We start from the raw sequence: 18,493 nt of genomic DNA, 5'->3' as shown, positions 1-18,493 counted from the left end.
ACTGTTAGCTTGTAAGTCCTACTGCTGTTTCTTTATTGTTTCTTGCATCTTAACTTTTGTTCTGGCTTTTGAAAAAGTGAAGTCTGGCACACAAAAGTTTATACATTTCTGATATAGTTAGGCTACAAGGTGCATCTCTACCCTGCCTTCGTAAGTGTGTGAGGGCTTGAAATAGGCTAATATATTCTAATAAGGAGTATTGACTTGTTGCAGTGTTGTAACAGATGCACAGCGTTTGATATTTGCTTCCTGTTTTATAGGACAAAGTTGGGGAATTTGCAAAACTGTCCAAAGTAGAACTTCTTGAAGCCACAGAAAAATCAGTTGGTCCTCCAGAAATGTACAAATTCCACTGTGAGCTAAAAAACTTCAGAGACAGAGAGAGAGAACTTGAGGTAAGAATCCACAAAATAGGGGGATGTATATAGAAGGATTGTGATAGACTTATTTCCTTTTTTTTAAAAGAAGTACAATAAGTACATTCAGGCAGATGTGTTATATGCTTCTTTTACAAGTGTAAGTCTTTTTCCTTCTATGCTTGGCTGAACATATTCCTAATAAGTACTGAGTTTTTTAAGTTGAGCTCCTGTATAGGAACCATTGTGTCAGTTTAATATCTAATTGAATGTCAGTTTGTTATCCATTATAATAATCCCTTTGGTAACCTGTTATCAGTCCTGCATGAATGGATCAAAGGAATCTTAAAAAGAGAGACTTGTTATATACTGTAGCTATATATATGTATATTGCTATAATTAACTAAATGTTCTGTTAGTTCTCTTCTAATTAAATAGGAAAAGCAGATTACTATTATTTGGTTAGGACTTAATCTTGAAAAATGAGTAATATAGCAAAGAAAAACTTTTCTCCTACTCCATGAGCAGTAATAACTCGTTCTGATCAGAAAAGCTTCAGATTTAAAAGCAAGAATAATTTTAATTCCATTTTATCTAGATCAGACCTGAGATTTTAGAGAAAAGCTAAAGTGTAAATAAAGGTCCTGTAACTTCCAAGTACTGTCCCTGGCTGTGACAAGTGGTTTGGGTATTCCTTTGTTGAAGAATGAAATTGATTTGCACATTATAAGAACAAACTACTGTACTAGAACTTCTGCCTAATACTTAATTTCTGCTTGTTTGAATACAAATGAGATCTTGGGGAATTATGAAATTTGTTTTTGTTTTAATTGAGCAAAATAAATAATGTAAAATTCATACTCTGACAGAATTTATGCAAAGAGAAAACTAAGTCCTTGGAGAAAATGGAACAAAGGATTGAACGATATAGACAAGATGTTGAGAGGTACCATGAGCGCAAACGTCATCTTGATGTGATTGAGATGCTTGAGAGAAAAAGGCCTTGGGTGGTAAGAATTTTATTTTTAGTCTTGATTTTTTTTTTTTTTTCACCCCTGTGATTTTTATGAATCTGTCACACTAAAGAGAAGGAGAAAGAAACTTGACTCAGAATTGCTTGAAAACTACCAAAATTATAAGGGGCAACCAGATTGTCCTGTGTTCTACTTCTGGTCTCACTTTAGCCTCCAATTAATTTCACGTGCTGCTTCCAGTTTATACTTTGTCTTAAAGGGAAAGCAGATTGACTCCCAACTGTTAGATTGCTTGTTCAGTACACTCTTATGGTATGAGGGTACTTGCTTCCTAAGATGTGATGAATAATGGTAGGTCTTTTTGCTTTTTCAAAAGTAAGCCTTTCAATGTATTTTTGTAGAACAACTGTTAAACAAATGCCTGGAGCTGAGGGAATAAGTGCTTTCACAAACTAAGAATATTCCTTCCTGGGTTTAACACAGACATCTGCATACATTGAAAGAGATTTGTAATCCAAAAATGATTCAAATATAGTATTTCCAAATGGATTAAATATTAGAGAACTCCTTAAGGGAGTAATCCTGGATGTGAAAGCAAAGTCCATCCCATCTCGGAGGAAAGGTAGCAAAAGGGCACAGCAGCCCCCTTGGCTCTCCAGGGAACTGGTGGACCTTCTGTGTCTTAAAAGGAAGACCTACAAAGGATGGAGGACTGGAACCACCACCAAGGAGGAATACTCTGCTCTGGTCCGGACCTGCAGCGAGCAAACCAGGAAAGCCAAGGCTGCGATGGAACTTCAGCTAGCTACAAATATCAAGGACAATAAAAAGTCCTTTTTTAGATATGTGGGGAGCCAAAGGAAAAGCAAGGGCAACATTGGACCCCTGCTAAACCAGATGGGGCAACTGACAACTGATGCCCAGGAAAAAGGGAACTTGCTAAATGGGTACTTTGTGTCAGTTTTTCACCAGTCCCGTGGGATGGCCGTGCCCACTGTGGGTCAGGGAGGCCCAGGTGAGGGAGATTCCATGCCCTCCATCAAAGCTGACCTCGTGAAGGAACACCTTGACAGGCTGTATACCTTGAAGTCAGACGGCCCTGACTGGTTACACCCAAGGGTACTCAGGGATCTGGCGAGCATCATAGCTCAGCCCCTGGCACAGGTCTTTGAGAGCTCTTGGCGCTCTGGTGAAGTGTCTGATGATTGGAAGAGGGCCAATGTCGTGCCTATCTTCAAGAAAGGGGGGAAAGTAGATCTGGCAAACTATAGGCCTATCAGCCTGACCTCTATCCTGTGGAAGGTCTTGGAAAAGATTATCAAAGAGGCCATCCTTAACAGACTAGCTGAAGGCAATATCCTGAGGGATAGCCAGCATGGGTTTGTTGCAGGCAGGTCTTGCTTGACCAATCTCATTTATTTTTATGACCAGGTGACTTATCACCTGGACAAGGGGGAAGAGATTGATGTGTATATCTTGACTTCAAAAAAGTCTTCAATCTGGTATCCCACGATCACCTCTTGGCTAAACTGGCTAACTGCAGCCTCATCCTCACCATGATCTGCTGGCTGGGGAATTAGCTCCGTGGTAGGAGCCAGAGGGTGGTGGTCGAAGGGAGCCAATCGTCTTGGTGCGAGGTCACCAGTGGGGTCCCTCAAGGCTCTGTCCTAGGGCCTATACTATTTAACATCTTCATCAGTGATGTCGACATTGGTGTCAGAAGCAGACTGGCCAAGTTTGCTGATGACACCGAACTCTGAGGTAAAGCATCCACACCGGAGGGCAGGAGGGTGATCCAGATCTTGACAGGCTCATGAAATGGGCGGACGAGAACCTGATGGTGTTCAACAACGAAAAATGCAAGGTTCTCCACCTTGGGAAGAAAAACCTGCAGCATGTTTATAGGCTTGGTAGTGCTACGCTGGTTAGCACTACAGATGAAAAGGACTTGGGGGTCATGATTGACCACAAGATGAACATGAGCCTTCAGTGTGATGCTGCAGCTAGTAAAGCGAGCAAAATGCTGGTTTGCATCCATAGATGCTTCTCAAGAAGATCCCGGGACGTCATTCTCCCACTGTACTCGGGCTTGGTGAGGCTGGAGCTGGAGTACTGCATCCAGTTTTGGACTCAACAATTTAAAAAGGATGTGGAGAAACCTGAGAGGGTGCAGAGGAGAGCCACACACATGATCAGAGGTCAGGAAAAACAGGCCTTATGATGAGAGGCTGAGAGCCATGGAACTCTTCAGCCTGGAAAAGTGCAGGCTCAGGGGTGATCTGGTGGCCGCCTACAAGTTTATCAGGGGTGCTCATCAGGATCTGGGGGAATGTCTGTTCATCAGAGTGCCCCAAGGGATGACAGGATCGCATGGTCACAGACTCCACCATGACCAATTCAGGCTGGGCATAAGAAATAACTTCTTCACTGTCCGAGCCCCCAAGGTTTGGAACAGACTGCCGCTGGAGGCTGTTCAAGCACCCATTTTGAACGCCTTCAGGACACATCCCAGATGCTTATCTTGCTGGGATCCTATGATCCCTGCTGACTTCCTGCCCCTGGGGCAGGGAGTTGGACTTGATGTTCTTCCGGCGTCCCTTCCAGCCCAAATGTCTATGAAATCTGTGAACTGAACCACCAATTAAGCTTTTGTTGTTCTGTCTGTTGAGGCATCACATAACCATTAGAACACGCTTCCTCACTGTATGGCGTCCTACAGTGACATAGCAGTCATGTGGGTTTATATGTGATTGTCAGCTATGTTGCCGTAACAGCAATGCTCCCCAGTTATAACACGCTGCTATGGCAACATAACGGTGAAATCTAGTGTGCGTCACACACATGGCACAGGAATCACCCATACTGCAAAGGAAATACCAAAGCATGGCAATGTGTAGTTGCGCCATATATGTGGCTAACTTTTAGACCTCATTCACACACAGTAGAATTTGTAATGGATTCAGGAACTCTGCATAAGACACTCTACAGTAGTTTAGACAGGCAGGGAGGTATCGTGCATATGAGGTGACATCGTTTATAGATAAAAACCAAATCCTGCCATGCCTACTCATGCTGCAGCTCTTCCTGTTCCAATCAGTGTGTCCCGAGAACAGAGGCATGCCAGGTAGGTGGAACTGGAAAGGCTACAGCAGAAGCCTTCTCTGTTGCTTGCTTAGAGAACCCTAATGCAGAAGGAGCATGTTCCTGCTGCAGTCCTGCACATGGGGCAGTTTTATTTGGCTGTGGTGGCAGCACCTGCATCACAACAACCTTGAGGGGGGTCTCATGGCATAGCCCCCTGTTTGAGAAACACTGTCCTAGTTACTGGCAGGGGTGGATTAGTTAAGTTGGGCAGCCCTTGTGTATTGTAATAGTACTTTTAATTTGCTTTCTGCAGTGGAACAAACGATACTTGCCTGGATAGTCTTATGTTATAGATGTAAGACATTGCCTGTATAGATTTATGGTTGAGACACACCTACACATTTCACACTGTTAGTGGAACTCCCAGAAAGCCTTGACCATTTTGGCCTGAGTCAGACAAAAACAATAGTCCAAACCTCATCCCGTTGCCTGGTGGCAAGCTCTTAAAACACTGGACTGGGTCAGAGAAGACAGCTCTCATGGTAAGTATATAAAATATTTTTCTTATATAAGATGTAGAAAGTATACAAGATGTTTGCATTTGTATTATAGCAGAAATAAGCTTATTGAGACTATAAGAGATTGGTTGGCCCTCAAGTACAGGAGAAAAGAATACAGGTATTTAGCAGACAGGACCATGGTGATAACCCATATAATCCGCAAGGGTGGAATCAAATATTATCATTACTGAAAAGAAGTTATTTACTTGTGGAAATAGTACATTTAAAAGCAAGGGTCATCTGTTTTTTTGTACATTAGTGTACAACTGCAACAGGAATTTTGTAAGCTATAAAGTACAAGGTGCCTTTTTTTGTTGTTTTACGCATGAGAAATTGCTCAAATTTGTTGGTATTATCCTTCATTGTCAATTATAAAGTCTATTAGCAGGAGAGAGAGGATTTTTTTGTTTTTTTTAACCCTGTCCTATGTTTGCTTTCTTGGGAGCAATAACTCCAATACCACTCTTTCCAGAAATAAAGGAAGATTGAAAAGATAGGGGGCAAAGTGCCTATGTTAGCTCAATACAAGAGCCTAATTTCAAGCTGATGTGGGAGCATTAGTTCCCTTTGCCATGGATTCTTATTTGTCCTTGTTATAAGAGACCAATTTTTGTTAATGGACCAAAAAGCCTTCCACTGGCTTTTGTAGAGTTAGTGCTTTTCGAAGAGCAGCTGACAGTTATGCAGATTGGTAAGCACCCATGTAGACCAACATATGTTTAAAAAAGGAGACAGTCTTTCTTTGCTGAGATTGAAATCAGATTAATCCAACATCTGCTGATAATCTGATGATGCAATCTTATCCTTGGCCCTTAAGGAAGAATCAACTCTTTCATTTTGAGCTCTGTTAGTTTACTTCACCGCTGTTTCACTTTACCATGCTACTCTTTGAAGACTCAGCTGGCTTTCACAGTGAAGAGACTTTTCTAAGGCTTTGTCACATTTGTGTGGAAAAAAATTACCTTACCATCATTTTTATTGTCTCTCTCACTCATGTAAAGACCCAACAATGTCTTGCATTTGGAAGTTTGTCTTACGTAATCCCAACTACATAGTTGGTCCAATAAAAGATATCACCCTAAGAAATCCTTGCCTCTCTCAGTTTCTGGACCATCATGGCTACAGCATCACTATTGCATTACCTCATCCATATGAAACATTGTTTAAGGGAGCTGCAAATGTCTGAGCATTAGCCCAACCTGAACAGCGCTGGAAGAGAGACCTAAGTGGGCTCCATTTGCAGTCCCGCGCACAGCTGAAAGGAGCCAGGGATAGGAACTATAGTTGTGAGGAAGCAGGAACTTGGCAGTGGGTTGGGGCTCAGGAGGCAGTGAAGCCATTGCCAAGGTGGGGAGCAGAAGACAGCTTGGGTTGTGGGGAGGGAGAACACAGGCTGGGCTGAGCTGCGCAGGGCACATTGGGTGGTAAGTGCCAGGTGGGAGCTGCGCGGTGTGGGCCACGCTGGAGATGCCATGTAATAGGAGCAGTTGGGAGCAGCAGCTCCATGCATTCAGGTAGTTGCTGCGATCCTGGGGCCTCAGTGGAGACCAGACAGGACCTGTGCTGGCAGGGCACCTGGCTAGTCAGATGGGATGTGGCCACTTAGGGAGTTTTGGTGAGTTGTTGGGCAGGGGGTGGGGTGGTTCTGACTTAGCCCACCGCAGCTCACCAAGACTCCCTATGTGGCCCATGGGCCCAAATAATTGCCCCACCTCTAAAGTAGTCTGTTAAGATCAATCTTCTGCCCCCCTTCCCTTTTACTAGTGAGCCTTTCTAGTGGATACTGAGATAGCTAAAAGGACCAGAGGGGCAAAACTAAAGTGTCTGGATTATTCTAAATTCTGGAGTGTGGAAAACAGAAACAGTCTGAAAATAGGCTTTCAAGACAGTTATTCTGTTATTTTAGCTTCAGGTGATATTGTTTTTTCCTGCCTATATACTTAATTTTTCCACTTTTAAATAGACAGCATTTTTATACTGCAGTCTAAGTAACTGAGACACTCCTTGCCAACCCTTTTCAAAGCAGCCAATTTTAGAATAACCTATACACCTGCTAACAATAAGAGAGAAGTCGATTGCTCTCTGGTAACTGGAGGTTAGTTAGTTGTCAAGAGAGATCAACACTCTTAAAATGGGCCCATGCAAGCAATATTTTCACTAAACCCCCCTAAAAAGCTTTGGCCTATAAAATAGAGTAGTACCAAATATTCAGAACAAAGGTTATGTAAAGTTACGTTGCTTTCTAGAGTTCAGACTTCAGTAGGGAAGGCATCAGGGCCCTGCTCATACTAGTTAAATTTCAACTGTCTGTTGGTGTTGGGCAGTGAAAAAAATGTTGGTGATTTGAACTGGTAGACTATACTAAAATTGGAACAGATTACCCAGGTTCATTAGTATTTAGGACGCTAATGGAAAAGTGTACATCTCTTCCTGTATTTGTTTAATAGGATTTTTCAAATATCATTGAACATTGCATGATTTTTTTCAGCAGATACTAGTTGGGCTATAGCTTATCACAGAGTCAAGTTGACAAAACCCTAACAAGGTGCTAGAACATTTACTCAAACAGCATCTCTTTTAAAAAGCCTTTGTGCGGTTCTCTTTTTGTTAAATGTGAACTCTGTGGGGGCATAAAAATGTATGGCCCACTAAACACAGATGGTAAAATGCTTTAATTACTTTACTTGAAACTTTTGAAAGGAATATGAAAATGTTCGCCAACAATATGAGGAAGTGAAACAAGAGCGTGACTGTGTAAGAGAAGAATTGAAAAAACTAAAAGAAACACAATCTCCAATGATACAGCAAATCCAAGAAATTGAAAAGCAATTCAGGAATCTGGATGTGAAAATTAAAGAGAAGGTATGCATTAGATTTCTGAGTAAAATGTTAAGACATTCCCAGGTCTTCAGTTATAGTTGCCTGTTCCATTTTGAGCTTTAAAATATGCTCATTTTTGCATGGTGTGTCTGCATGTGTGCTTCTGTTTAAAAAAAGCCCAGAAGTAAAATATTCTTGTCTGTAGTTTCCCCTTCTTTCCCCTTGAGGTCTGCCCTAGCATGTTTGTTCTCCATTGAAGGGAATGTGACTTCACTGATTTCTGCTTTCCAATGCAACTTCAGTGACAATGCTGGGAGATTCCTCATTATAAATTGTTTAGAACAGACACGTTTGTAGCTCTCTTTCAAATTGTATTGAAAATATTTAGAACATTTTCAAGCATAAAAGTACTGTAACTGTGTAACTCGTGTCTTGTGGCTTAACCTAATTTGTTGGTTTTCTGGGTAGCTGCCATAAAAGTTCAGAATTACCTTTCCATCAAAATTAATATCAACAGTACCAGATTCACTCTTTTGTTTTATTTTTAAAAGGTATGCCATCTGATCAGGATACAAAAATCATAGGTGACTTATGGAATTAAATTACCAATTGTACAGCGTGTATTAGGAATGAACTAAATGCAGTTTATGAATAGCTCATTGGTTTGGAAGAAAATGAGGGTTGGGTTAAATAATTAGTCAAAAAAACAAAGGATACAAGATAGCTGAAGTGATGAGTTTATATTGAGCAGCCTGTAGAATTGAGACTCAGTAATTGCTAAGGAAGCCTTGTAACAAATAGTTTAACAAATGCCATATTTTCATATTCTATGCTTTCTTTAAAAATATGTATTTAGTAGGGAGATCATAATATGTTAAACATACAGTTTCTGATTGAAATGTTGAATTGCATAAGTGATTCAGAGATCTCTTATTTGAAATTTGAGACTACAGATATTTCCAGTTTGAATTGGAGTTTAGGTCTTACCGAAGATAAGCTTGGACACTGACTTTAACAAAAGAAGAATCTGGCTCATACGGGGCATATCTACACATGCAAGTAATGTGACTGAATAAACTAAACCTGACCTCGCTGTCTGGATGTGCGTTTAAGCACAGTAATTTAATGTGCTGCCAGATACCATATATATCTGACAGGACTACCCAACAGCACAGTAAATTAATCTGCTCCCTAATTGCTGTGCATGTGTAGATGGTGACACTTTACTACACAGCAAATTAGTCTGCTGTAAAGTGTCTCAGATAGACGCTATGTTGCTGTAGCATCGGTGATATAGTGTCGGCGGGCACGAACCATGATGCCGATGCTACTGTGCAGTACTGGTGGTTACTGCGTAGTCACTTAGTACTTGCTTTAGTAACAGCTGTGCAGTCAGGGACACGTGTAGACACACCCACTGTGTTTGTTTCACTTGGGCAGATGAAGTGAACTGTGCCTTCCATATCACTAGCAGCAAAGGATTATACCCATTGTTAATTTGTGATCGATTTCTGATTTATTTCCTAAATTGGATTTTAACAAAGGAAGATAAAAGTACATAGACCTTTTTCTGTTAAAGATGGGCTATGTTGTTACACCGTTTCCCAAGCAACTAAAACATTTTGCTAAACTGATCATTTAAAAAATGCATGCATGTTTGGATTTCATACTCTACAAGGCTACTCAAGATTTCCTTTTTTGGTTGGTGGGTCAAAATATTTAAATAGTTTTTAAAGAAAGTGTTCAAATTATTGTCAGTTTTACTGTAGAATTGAGCATTTTCTGTTTAACAGCTGAAAGCTTTGGATTAATTTTCAAAATGCAGTAAGGGTCTTCGTGCTTGTTAGGTTGTGTATGCACAGCTTGGTATTATTCTGCAAAGTTTTAATCATTCTCTCATTTTTAATTAATGTTTTACTGACTTATAAAAGCAGGAAGGAATTCTGCTCTGAACTCCTTGACACACTTCTTAGCCATATAGAACTACATTAAGGAAGAAGTTATGTTTCATTTCTAAGAGTAGCATAAGAAAATAGAATGAGAATCTTAGGGTGGAGACAGGCTTCAGTTGATTTCTCATTTGTGCCACCTTAAAAATGTTTAAGGTGGCACAAATGCAGAGCAAAAAGAAGTCCTTACCCTTTGTTGCACCACATGGCAAGAACATTGGTGACACAATAAAAGGCAGTAATAGACTATGAAGTTTGCGGAAGATGTCTGTTACCTTGTGGCGCTGTCTTCACTGCCCCAGAACTGTGCCAACGGTCTGTGGCAGGGGGAAAAACACTTCCTTGGTCAGCCAGCTCCCTATCCCTACTGCCCCAGACCTACACCATGGGTTTGGGGCAGCAGAGGAACCCCATAGGGCTGGCTGAGCAGGGAAAACAGGGAAACCTAACTACAGCTTAGGTGTGGGGCACTGGGGAAACCTAAGGGGATCATGTTGCCCCTTGTCCTGCACCATCATGGGTGCGTTTCACCCAGTGGAGTGAATCAGCTGTGCTGCAGTGTGGGTGAATTGTTCCATTTGGCAACATTTGTTTCTAGCTTAGTTCTAACTTGCCCACAAAACCTTCATAAGTTATGTGCCAGGGAAATCTGGGAACCAAAGCTAGAGAGGTGTGAAACAGTAGTAAATGGAGAGACCAGCTGACTGAGCAACATACCTGAGTTAACACTTTTTTTCTGAAATCAGACATGTAGATTAAGACCCTGATCCTATAAATGGTAACATGTTTATCTTGACTCACGTGAGTAGTCCTGTTGTGGACCTGAGCGTATAAATTAGGTAGGCATAAATTATGCATCTAATTCAGCACTGCTCCAGCTGTGTTCCTAGCAGCTAAGAAGTAGGGATGAAGAAAAGAAAATGCAGCATTTGAACTAAATTGGGGCTGTAATAGAATATTCATTGTGACATTCTGACATTGCTTTGTAATGGATATGGCTTACAATTCTTTTGTGATTGCATTGACTTCATTTACAATTGACACTGCATTGTGATGTGGCATTTCCATAACTCAGGACTTTGTCCTTGTATTATTTGGAGTCTTTAAGACTACTTTTGATGACAGCAGCTCTTGAAGCCAGAGTATTGGTTATTTAGCATAGGAAGAAAGGAAGGTCTTGTGGTTAAAGCAATAGAGTTGGGTTTATGACACATAAGTTCCATGCTGGTCTGCGCCACACTTTTGGATGATGTTGAACAAATTGGGGTGAAATCCTGGCTACATTTTAAGTCACTTATTAAGCTTCCACCCTCCTTTTTTGTGCTAGAAAGCTATACTTCAAACCTCTGTCTCAGTTCTCCATTTGTAAAGGGTGTATTAAAATGTTTTGTGTTGTGAGGAAAAACTTTAATGTGTATGTATGAGTGAAATTGTCAACATTATTAGTGGGGACTACATAAGTATGTAGGCTCTGATAATCTAATTAAACTTGTATTGTCCTTGACACTATTAAAGAAGTACTACTTTGCAGAAGAGCTACTGATATGATTTCAGTGACTTGCATACCAGTTGTTCTCTCTCTTTTTTTTTAATATCATTCCCAACCACCACCCTTTTCCTCTCCTCTGTTGGCAAGTGAAAACCTGAGTGGGCTCCCTCCATTCAGTGCTAGGGAACATTCACTAATATCAATTGCAAGATGTGGGAGTAACACCAATCTCCACAAATGCAGTGCCTCTACTGTCATGAGAACACTGTACTCTAAAACAGGAGTTTTCAACCTTTTTCTGGCAGAGCGGGGGGGAGGGCAGGGAGTGATGGCAGCTGGATGTGGACCGTGGGGTGGGACATGGAGAGATGGGGCTTGCATGCTGCAGCAGCACAGGGGGGTGGATGGTGGCAGTTGCGTGTGTGCTCCCCACTCATCCCTCCTCATGTCCGGCTGGCCGGGTGGTGCCTGTGCAACCTGCAGAGGGAAGCCACTGCCCTTGCACCCCCCAGCCCTGCTCCTGGGAGGTGGTGGTGTGGGGTGGTGGGCAACATGTTTAGACAGTGATGTAGCTGGCAGGGGCACTAGAATGCTTCAGTGGGGGTGTTGCCTGCCTATGGTAGTTGCCTGCTGGCTGACCCCTGTGGCCCAGACAGTCCCTCTGCAGCATGTTGAGCCTGGTTGGAGCAGCCCTGGGCTGGCAGGCTGATTTCCCCCAGGCCCCCTGCCAGCTGGGGCTGCTCCAACCCAGGTCAACATGCTACAGTCCTCGGCGCTTATGTAAATGTGGTGCCCAGGAGCAATTAACTACAGCTGATACGTGCCAGAGTTTATTGCGTTGCATTAATATGCATGTGTAGACACCTCCCTTCAGGATCAACCATCATGACCACTGGATTTTCTTCAGGCCCTTTGTGCGAGACAAACATCAATATCAAATAACCGTAAACCTCTCTGTTCCTCTGAGATCATGCCCTTTGCTTGAGAATGTGTATGTGGAGTTAGATGTGCCAAGTTCTTTTTCTGGCAGGTAGTAAGCAAGGCAGTACTATAGTCCTCTGAAAGGGCTGGGAAGGTGGTAAAGTTGAAAACAGATGCAGCAATTCACTTGTAAGAAAGCTAATGTACCCAGAGACTGTGCTGTATTTATAACCACTTCTGAAGTACAGTTAAAGGAACCTGTGGGCTGGGGAGCTGAAGTGAAAGCATAGGATGTGTGCATGGGATGACTGTGCTGTAAATGGATTCTCTAGATTCTGGAGAACATCTTGCTCATTTTGGAGGTTGTGCAAGCTTGCTTTCTTGAGTGGTTTGGAAAAATCTCCCTGGGTCAATCCTACTAGAGCAGAGGTTCCCAACCATTGGGCCGCAGCCTGTCATGGGGCTGTGAAAGGTTGTCTGCCAGGTTGGGGCACGAGCCCCCTGTTCAGACCCCCATCTGTCTGCCCCGGCAAGCAGCTTCCACTGCTGGCAGTCACTTGTGGGGTTAAAGCTGGGGGGCAGGGCAGCCCTGGGAGGGAGGCAGCCAGCTCCGTGTACCCTGTCCTGCTTCTGTGCTGGTCTGCAGGAAAAAAAGGTTGGGAACGACTGTACTAGAGGCTTCTCCCCTATAAAATCCAGATGGCATTTTCCACAGATGGGTGCTATTCAGTCCCACTTTTCTTTAAATAATATTTAAAAATATAATGCAAAAATATATTGCTTTTCAATTCTGTGGAGTAAATTTCATATTGTATTGCATATGCTCAAAAAAATTAATATGCGAATCCCCCCAAACTTTACACATAATTTTACTGCCTTTTGTAATTCCGGTAGAAACTTTTTTCCAATTGGCATGTAGCTGTCTTCCCAGTGCCCTGACTTTGAGACTTGTTGGGAAATTATTTTCTTTGAAAGTTTTACAGTTGTTTCTCAGAGGAAGCATTTCTCTCCAGAGTTCAAGAGGCTTTTTGGAGCAGGAGGGAAGAGGATAATTTATATTCAATAGTTTAATAAAAACTGATCCTGTTTGTGATTAGTAAAGTTTGATCCTGCAGCTACTCATACAAACTTATTTTTCTTTACCCAAATAGAATCATTTCAGTCTAAGAAAAATTAATTTTATAACCTCTTTGGCATATCTGGCTACACATAAAATTAATCCTTATTCATCAGATTAGGACCTTCAAAAACATTAGCTTTGTAGTTCAGTTTAAAGTTCTTTAGTATTTCTTACTGTAGTAGACTAGGATTTTTCAGACAAGATGCTGTTATTTTTGGCACCTACTGGAGATATTTTCCCCATGCTATCCTTGAGACCTGTCTAAAAATTTAGTCCCAAAGTCATTTTTTCTGTTCGCAAAACTTATTATTTGGCACTCAAAGGTTTAATTTCAGTAGTGTTTTTTCCCCCAGTTTTCTGTTTCATCCCTCTGACATTGATAGAATCCATTTCTCCTAATCACTAAGGCTATTATAGCATGCATACTTTGGAAATAGCCATCAAATTCCTGCAAGATGGTTTTGAGTTTGTATGCTTTTCAGCAGGAACAGAAACAGTAGTTTGTAAAATGGCAGATCTTTCATCCCAACTATTTAGTTTCACATAAAATCCTAATAGTTGCTCAGAATTTAACACTAAATTTGCTAGATACCAGTGCTGACAAGTGAAATAGAATCACATTCTCCTGTTTGTGTTTTGGCTTTGCACCTCTAATGGGTATTTTTAGATTCCACCCACTCACAGCTGTACTTTCCATTCATTTTTGATTATAGCATGCAGATATTGTATTCGTCTGACTGTCTAGAGGAATGGCTTTGCAGTTCTGTAAAATACTGAATAAATCTTAATAGTTGCCATCTCTGTCAGAATGCAACAGATCACAGAATGGTGGGGAAGTTACTCCAGATAATCATATAATAAAACCATTAAAAATCCTATCTCATTCTCCTCTCAGTGTACTTCCATACCTGTCCTTGTCATTGTTCATCCTTCCTTTGCCAGAACCAAAATAAAGCACTTTTAGGTTGTTTTCACCTTTCTTTTTTGCCTCCTTTGATTCAGATACTCTCCTTCCTGATTTCCTCTACTTTCAAAACCAACTGTTCATTCTCATTTTTCCTCCTTTTCTCCATTCTGGATCCATTATTTGTTTATCTGGGTTCTTCCCATTCCCACTGTGCTCATGCTGAATAGTATCCTTATCACTGCTGCTTTAGGGAGTATATATCTTTTGGCAAAAAATGCTGGATTTGCTTCCTTTCTGGTAGTAGAATTTCCTTAACTTCTCTTGTGGTCCCAGCTTCTGTCTGCTGAGTGTTTTCAAGGCTCAGAGGTAAAGGGCTTGGCTTAAGTCTTTTTGTATTGGTGTGGTATGCTTCCACCAGACAGTAGCATTTGAGGGCACTGACACACGTAGGGGGAACCCCCCCAGCTTTACTGGAAGAGGCAGTACGTTGGCTTGACCTGGCTCTGCAATATCTGTATAGATCATGCACTTCATTGGGGGTTTTTGGTGCTTTTGTCTAATAGCTGGTTCAATCAGCTATTAGGTAAAAGCTCAAGAAAAGCCCCACTGAAGCACCTGATCTATACAGATGTTGGGCAAGCCAGGTCCAGCTAATGCAGTGCCTCTTCTGGGCATGGTCTGGGCTAGCTGTGGGGGTGTGCTGAGTTCAAAGTAAAGCACTGTTGTGTTTTGGGGGGGAGGTATGTCTGTAAGCAGCCTGGGTGGCTTGTACTATTATTGCTTTACAAGTTGAAGCAGATAAAACATTCCTTCTTAAACTTTTTTCAGACCACTTTATTGTTACCTTTTTCTGTTTAAGGGACATCATAATAAAACCTACTTTTGCATGTGAAAACTTTTACCACCAACTGTTGTACCGATAATTCCTCTCTGTCACTCACTGCTGAAAAATTAGAGGGGAAAATGTTTTTTCTTTCCTTCTTGTTTTATAATCTGGAAATACCCTGATCTGATCCTAATGCCATGGAAACTAGTGGAAAGGCTTGCATTAACTCCACCCCCCGGCCCCCTCCCATCACCACCAAACATTGCAGTATACGTTTTTCTCTTTACGTATATTTATCTTTACTGTTTCCTTTAGGCAAACAAATGATGCAGCTGTCAGGTCTAGAATACAGCAGCAGAGAAATGATGCATTTGCAAATTAAAAAGTAGGAAATTGGTGGTAAAACCAGAGTTTGATATAGGAATTCAGATGTGTAATACCTGAAGTTACCATATTTACTGAAAACTAAGATGAAATTTTTTTTCTTCCTCCCCCCACAATTAACACTGGGGGAGTGGGGTGGAAAACCTCTTGTCCTGGATGGGAGTACAAGTTGACAGGGGGCAGGCAGCTGCTATAGCTCTGGCCCCAATCTGACATTGCAGCCAGAGCTGCAGCAACATTCCCCCCACCATCAGCCCCCACAAACTTTGCTTCCCCACCTGTCCCCATACAGCTTCAGACCCCCACCCCCTCGCCCAGTCTCTCCCCACCCCACAGCCTCTGCCTCTTCTCTGCCTCTTTACCCTTTGTCTGGCTCCAGCAGGTCTCAGTCCTGGTACAGGCCATTCATTTGCTCTGGCTCTAGAGCAGGTGGATAGCAGCAGCGATGGTAGCTCAGGCCTGGCCCTGGAGCTGCCATGCTGCTGCCACTGCTTTGGGACTGGGCTGGGGCCAGAGCAAATGCATGCTCCATGCCACAGACTGGAGTGGGGCTGGAGCCTTAGTAAGGGTAAGTGGTGGGGGGACAGTCAGGGTAGAGGCTATGAGAGAGCAGGGAAGGGGGATTCAAGGCAATTTGGGAGGTGGCAGAGACAGTGGCAGGGGCAGGCATGCAGGGGCAAGTGGTGGGTGCAGATAGTGGGGGACAAAAGGCAGGGGTCAAATCCCTCCCTCCCACCTATGCTGGAGTGGCGGGAGGGATGAATTTAAAATAGCCCTCCAGTAATTAGATTCTATACATGGAAAATTATAACAAATATATAGGATTTCCATGCATATAATCTAGTTATGGGGCGGGGTGTCTTAAATTCAGGGTTGTTTTACATTCAGATCAATTTAATATAAAACCCCCCAAATTGATTTAAATTTCTGTTTGATTAATATCAGTTTTATAAATCTGCCCCAAAAAATGTTTACCAGATAAAGTAAAAGCCAAATTGTAGCCTGCCTTAACATGGCGATGCATAGGTATAAGAAGGTTTCCCTAATGGGCCTGCACTGGCTAGCCATGTTGCAGGTAGCATCTCAGGAGGGTATCAGGGTCCATGAAGGCCCCAATTACCATCTCCATTTCTTTATAGAGTTGGGTAAGGAAAGGGAAAGGTTTGTGTGTATGTCAGGGGGACAGAGTGGAGACTTTGGTGCTACACCCCATCTCATTTGCCAAACAAGCCCTTGCTAAGGATATAGCTGTGGAACAGTAGCAGGACTTGAGAAAAACAGTCAAACTCCCCTCTGGGCTGCTGCTGAGGCAAGTCAGCCATGTGCTGCACTTTCCTTTTTTCTCAGGATTGTGGCTTTAAGTTGATTAGATCTTTCTTGAGATGGCTGTTTTGGAGAAGGTGCAGCCTTAAAAATTGGAGTCTAAAGTTGTTTGTTTGAAGTATAATTTTAATTTCAGAATCATGTTAACCTTTATTATTTGACACATAATAAAATTTGCAGATCTATAACGAGTTATATTACCTTGTAGTTCCCAAACCACTTGCATATAGACAGTTGTGTACAAACTGACTATATGAATACAGTAAGTATAAGTCATTTGACTTTTTCTTGATAGCAGCCAATTAATAAAAATAAATTGCTTTCTGATGAATGCGTGGCTTTTGTTATAAAATAAATTATAGGTTTTGCATATTTAATGTCCTTCTAAAATGTTTGGGGGTTTTTTGGTACTTAAAAGGGTTTTTTTGTTTTAAAGTTTAAAATAATTAAATTTTAACTTCAAGCTTTTGAATTTCTTTGCCTATAGGCTCCTGAAATCAGAGAGACTTCTCAAAAATGTAAACAAAAACAAGATGCTTTGGAGAACAAAGACAAACAAGTAAGAACCTTAATGGGCATAGTTTCTTTGCCGCTTGTTTGGTAGTGCTTTGCTGTGTTGTATAGATACTTTACTACCTGCATCACACACAACATTTGGTAATAATTATTGGATTTAGAGATGCTGTGTCTGAGCCAATACCTGGGTCAGTGGAGCATGAATTCTAGCCCACCTGGAAGGGGAAGTACACATGGAGTGGCAGTGCACTTATGCTAACTGCTTGCACCTCCACTCCTTTGAGGATCCACAGCTGGTTGGGTGCTTCCTTTGAAATGGACAAGGCAGAATACCCATAAGATAGTACATCTCCCATCAGCCTTCACTCATGGAACTAAAATTTTAACATTTTTCTTTCCCAAGGAAAGCGATGCTTCTTAATGGAACAGTTGTTTACTAAGTAAAATTAAAGACAGTTACCTTGAGACACCATTCTGTTACAAGGAACTCATTTTTGGTTACCATGTATATATTACAAGTTACTGCTTTTGTCAAATATTGTTGATGCATTAAATACAAATACTTGATGCTGTAATATTCATGATAATCTTCTTATACCTTGGTGGTTATGTTGGGAAGTTAGATCATGGTAATAATGCTAGGATTGTAGGCTCTGTCTCTCTATGTCCCAGCAGGGCCTACTTTATGGGAGTTAGGCCAAACTCCCCTTGAGTTCCTTCTAACACTGAATTCCTATGGTTCTGCATGTGGCTGTAATTTTAACTAGATGAAAAACCAAAGTGGTTGTTTGCGTTAACGAATCTGAGAGATTTATAACATATAATTAAAAAAGTAAAATACCAAAGAGTAAAATCAGCTTGTGTAGCTAAGCAGTCAAATAATATGAACGTTAAACACAAGGGGGCAGAGCTGAAGTTCCACATTCCATTTGCATTTTATAGACTTCTTAAGCAATTCTGTACTACTGCTCAAACATGTCAGCATGTGACTTTTACTATAATTCTAAATAAACACACATCTAAGAACTTATAATAACCAGGAATCCTGGTTTTTCTCTGTTAAAAAAAAGTCTCAAATTCTCTGATTAAAAGCTCCTAAATCCATGTTTTCCCGTTACAAAAATGAAATGCCACCATATCAGGTATCAGCTGAACACAATGTTTTATTGATATATTTACAATTTTAAAGCCATTTGAATGCCTACCAGTTCCTCAATCATTAAAATAAATGCTAAATGCTTATATATTTAGAGTTTGATTTTTT

General features: G+C 41.4%; 1 protein-coding gene across 1 annotated transcript in view; it reads left to right on the top strand.

Moving 5' to 3' along the window:
* SMC5 (structural maintenance of chromosomes 5) overlaps positions 1–18,493 on the top strand; it is a 118,603-nt gene that overhangs the window by 13,929 nt on the left and 86,181 nt on the right. Inside the window, exons 5-8 of the mRNA XM_019517470.1 lie at positions 261–395; positions 1,226–1,366; positions 7,675–7,836; positions 17,201–17,272. Coding sequence (XP_019373015.1) covers positions 261–395; positions 1,226–1,366; positions 7,675–7,836; positions 17,201–17,272 — 510 coding nt within the window. The remainder of the gene's footprint in view (positions 1–260; positions 396–1,225; positions 1,367–7,674; positions 7,837–17,200; positions 17,273–18,493) is intronic.

This window comes from Gavialis gangeticus, unplaced genomic scaffold, assembly GCF_001723915.1.
Source record: "Gavialis gangeticus isolate Ggan-Ray unplaced genomic scaffold, GavGan_comp1, whole genome shotgun sequence".
Classification (NCBI taxonomy): Eukaryota; Metazoa; Chordata; order Crocodylia; family Gavialidae; genus Gavialis; species Gavialis gangeticus.
This window is presented reverse-complemented; position numbering and strand designations above follow the sequence as displayed.